Source organism: Apodemus sylvaticus, chromosome 2 (assembly GCF_947179515.1).
Source record: "Apodemus sylvaticus chromosome 2, mApoSyl1.1, whole genome shotgun sequence".
Lineage (NCBI taxonomy): Eukaryota > Metazoa > Chordata > Mammalia > Rodentia > Muridae > Apodemus > Apodemus sylvaticus.
In genome coordinates, this window is record NC_067473.1 from 95,759,336 (window position 1) to 95,761,561 (window position 2,226).

A 2,226-nucleotide genomic window follows, 5' to 3' on the forward strand; every position below is an offset into this window, starting at 1 on the left:
AAAGTATTATTCATGTATTTCTCTAAAAACCAACTTGATTTGATCTACTGAACAAGGAATGTTCAACTGAGTAGTTTGCAGTATATTTCTCTTATGAATTTAATTATTCACAGTATGGGAACACACAATATGATAGATAGATAGATAGATAGATAGATAGATAGATAGATAGAAAGATAGATGGATAGATAGATAAATAGATAGATAGATAGATAGATAGATAGATAGATAGATAGATAGATAGATAGAAAAATTAGGGCTGGATAAAGATGGCACAGCATTTAAAAGCACTGATTGCTCTTCTGAACGTTCTGATTTCAAATCCCAGCAACAACATGATGGCTCACAGCAATCCATAATGAGATCTGATGCCCTCATCTGGGGTGTCTGAAGACACGTACAGTGTGCTTACACATAACAATAAATAAATCTTTAAAAAAGGAAAGAAAAAAGACAATTAATATCCATTTATTAGTTCTCTATTACTTTATTAGTTTCTTGATTAGAGGAGTGTTTCAGTTACTTGTTATGATAATAGAAAGATATTATACATGACTGTCAATGGTTTCTCTTCTTGGTTTTGGAAGAGAAAATCATTTCAAGCACATATTAACACAATGGAGTACTATTCAGCCATTAGAAACAATGAATTCATGAAATTCTTAGGCAAATGGATGGAGCTGGAGAACATCATACTAAGCGAGGTAACCCAGTCTCAAAAGATCAATCATGGTATGCACTCACTAATAAGTGGATATTAGCTTGGAAAACTGGAATATGCAAAACATAATCCTCACTAGTTCTGGAAAGACCCAGTGTAGCAGTATAATACAAAACCAGAACAGGGAAGTGGGAAGGGATGGGTGGGAGAACAGAGGGAGGGAAGGGGGCTTATGTGACTTTCAGGGAGTGGGGAACCAGAAAAGGGAAAATCATATGAAATGCAAATAAAAATATATCCAATAAAATTTTAAAAAAACAGGAGAATTTTTTCAGAAAAGAGATTAGGATAGATACTACTTTTTGTAGGATAACAACTGCAGTGCATTGTAAGTAAGTGACTACCTGAAGAAAAACCACCTACATAGAATATACTACATCAGTGAAAATAGAAGAAACTAGATGTGAAGGTTCATGGGGACCACTAGTAAAATAGCAGAGGAGAAGTGCCTGCCACACTTGGCTTCAACAAACAGAAAAAAAAATGAGAATAAATAAACACTGACAAAGTATATTATTTGAGAATAGCACTGGAGTACTGTGGAATATTGTACAGACAGTTGTCCAAAGATGCAAATGACCTTGTAAAGCAGAACACCATGCTTGAGCTACTGCAACCAGACCACTGGCCACATTTTATCTCTAGAAGGAAATAGCTGGACCCTAAGGAGTTAGAGGGTTTTTGCTCAAGTCTGTATCACTGTGTGGATGGGGAACTACTACCCTGCTGACAGTAATAAGTGGCAGCATCTTCAACCTCCATGGTGCTGATTGTGAGAGAATAAGAGGTCCCAGACCCACTGCCGCTGAAGCGACCTGGGACTCCAGAAGCCAGGTTGGATGTGCGATAAATCAATAGTTTAGGGGAGGATCCTGGCTTCTGTTGGTACCAGTGCAAGTAATTGGAATTTATACTTGAGCTGACACTGCAGGTGATGGTGACCTTCTCCCCTGGAGATGCAGCCGTGGTTGTTGGAGACTGGGTGAGCACAATTTCTCCCCTGGATCCTATGATTAGAGAAAAGCAACACATATAAAGAGGGATTAGTAGAAATAGAGACACAAAAATAATTTAATACCAGGAAACCTTCAGAAGGAAGAAAAAGGAAAAAAGTATGTTAGACTCAAATTCCACTGGAAAAAGAATTTTGTTTGGATTCTCAGCTCAAACTCCCTGCTCTCTCTTACCTGTGACACTGATTAGCAGGAAGCTGAAAATCTGAACCCAAAAATCCATTGTGTATTTGAATTTTGGTCTCTGGCTAATTACTTCTATTCTCATAAGTACACCACTTTAAAACAACTCTCAGCTATTAGTGGTTTTGGAAAATGAAATATGCAAATAGCAAGATTAATCTAGGTAGTTCATGGCTTATAAACAGGTGGTCTGTTATCTGAGGCAAACCAGGCTAATACAGGACAATATCTACTTACTTGTAGTCACTACACTGATAAAGAAGGAAATTTATGTTTTGTCTTTCCTACTTTTTGTGAGGAAAAGTCTTG

At 37.1% G+C, this 2,226-nt stretch overlaps 1 gene segment (V, D, J or C); it reads right to left on the minus strand.

The window, feature by feature from the left end:
* Positions 1-1,402: 1,402 nt before the first annotated feature.
* LOC127678728 (Ig kappa chain V-IV region S107B-like) lies at positions 1,403-2,020 on the minus strand. The segment is given in 2 exon segments: positions 1,403-1,728; positions 1,909-2,020. Coding segments are annotated over 2 exon segments (405 nt in total).
* Between the last annotated feature and the right edge of the window lie 206 nt (positions 2,021-2,226).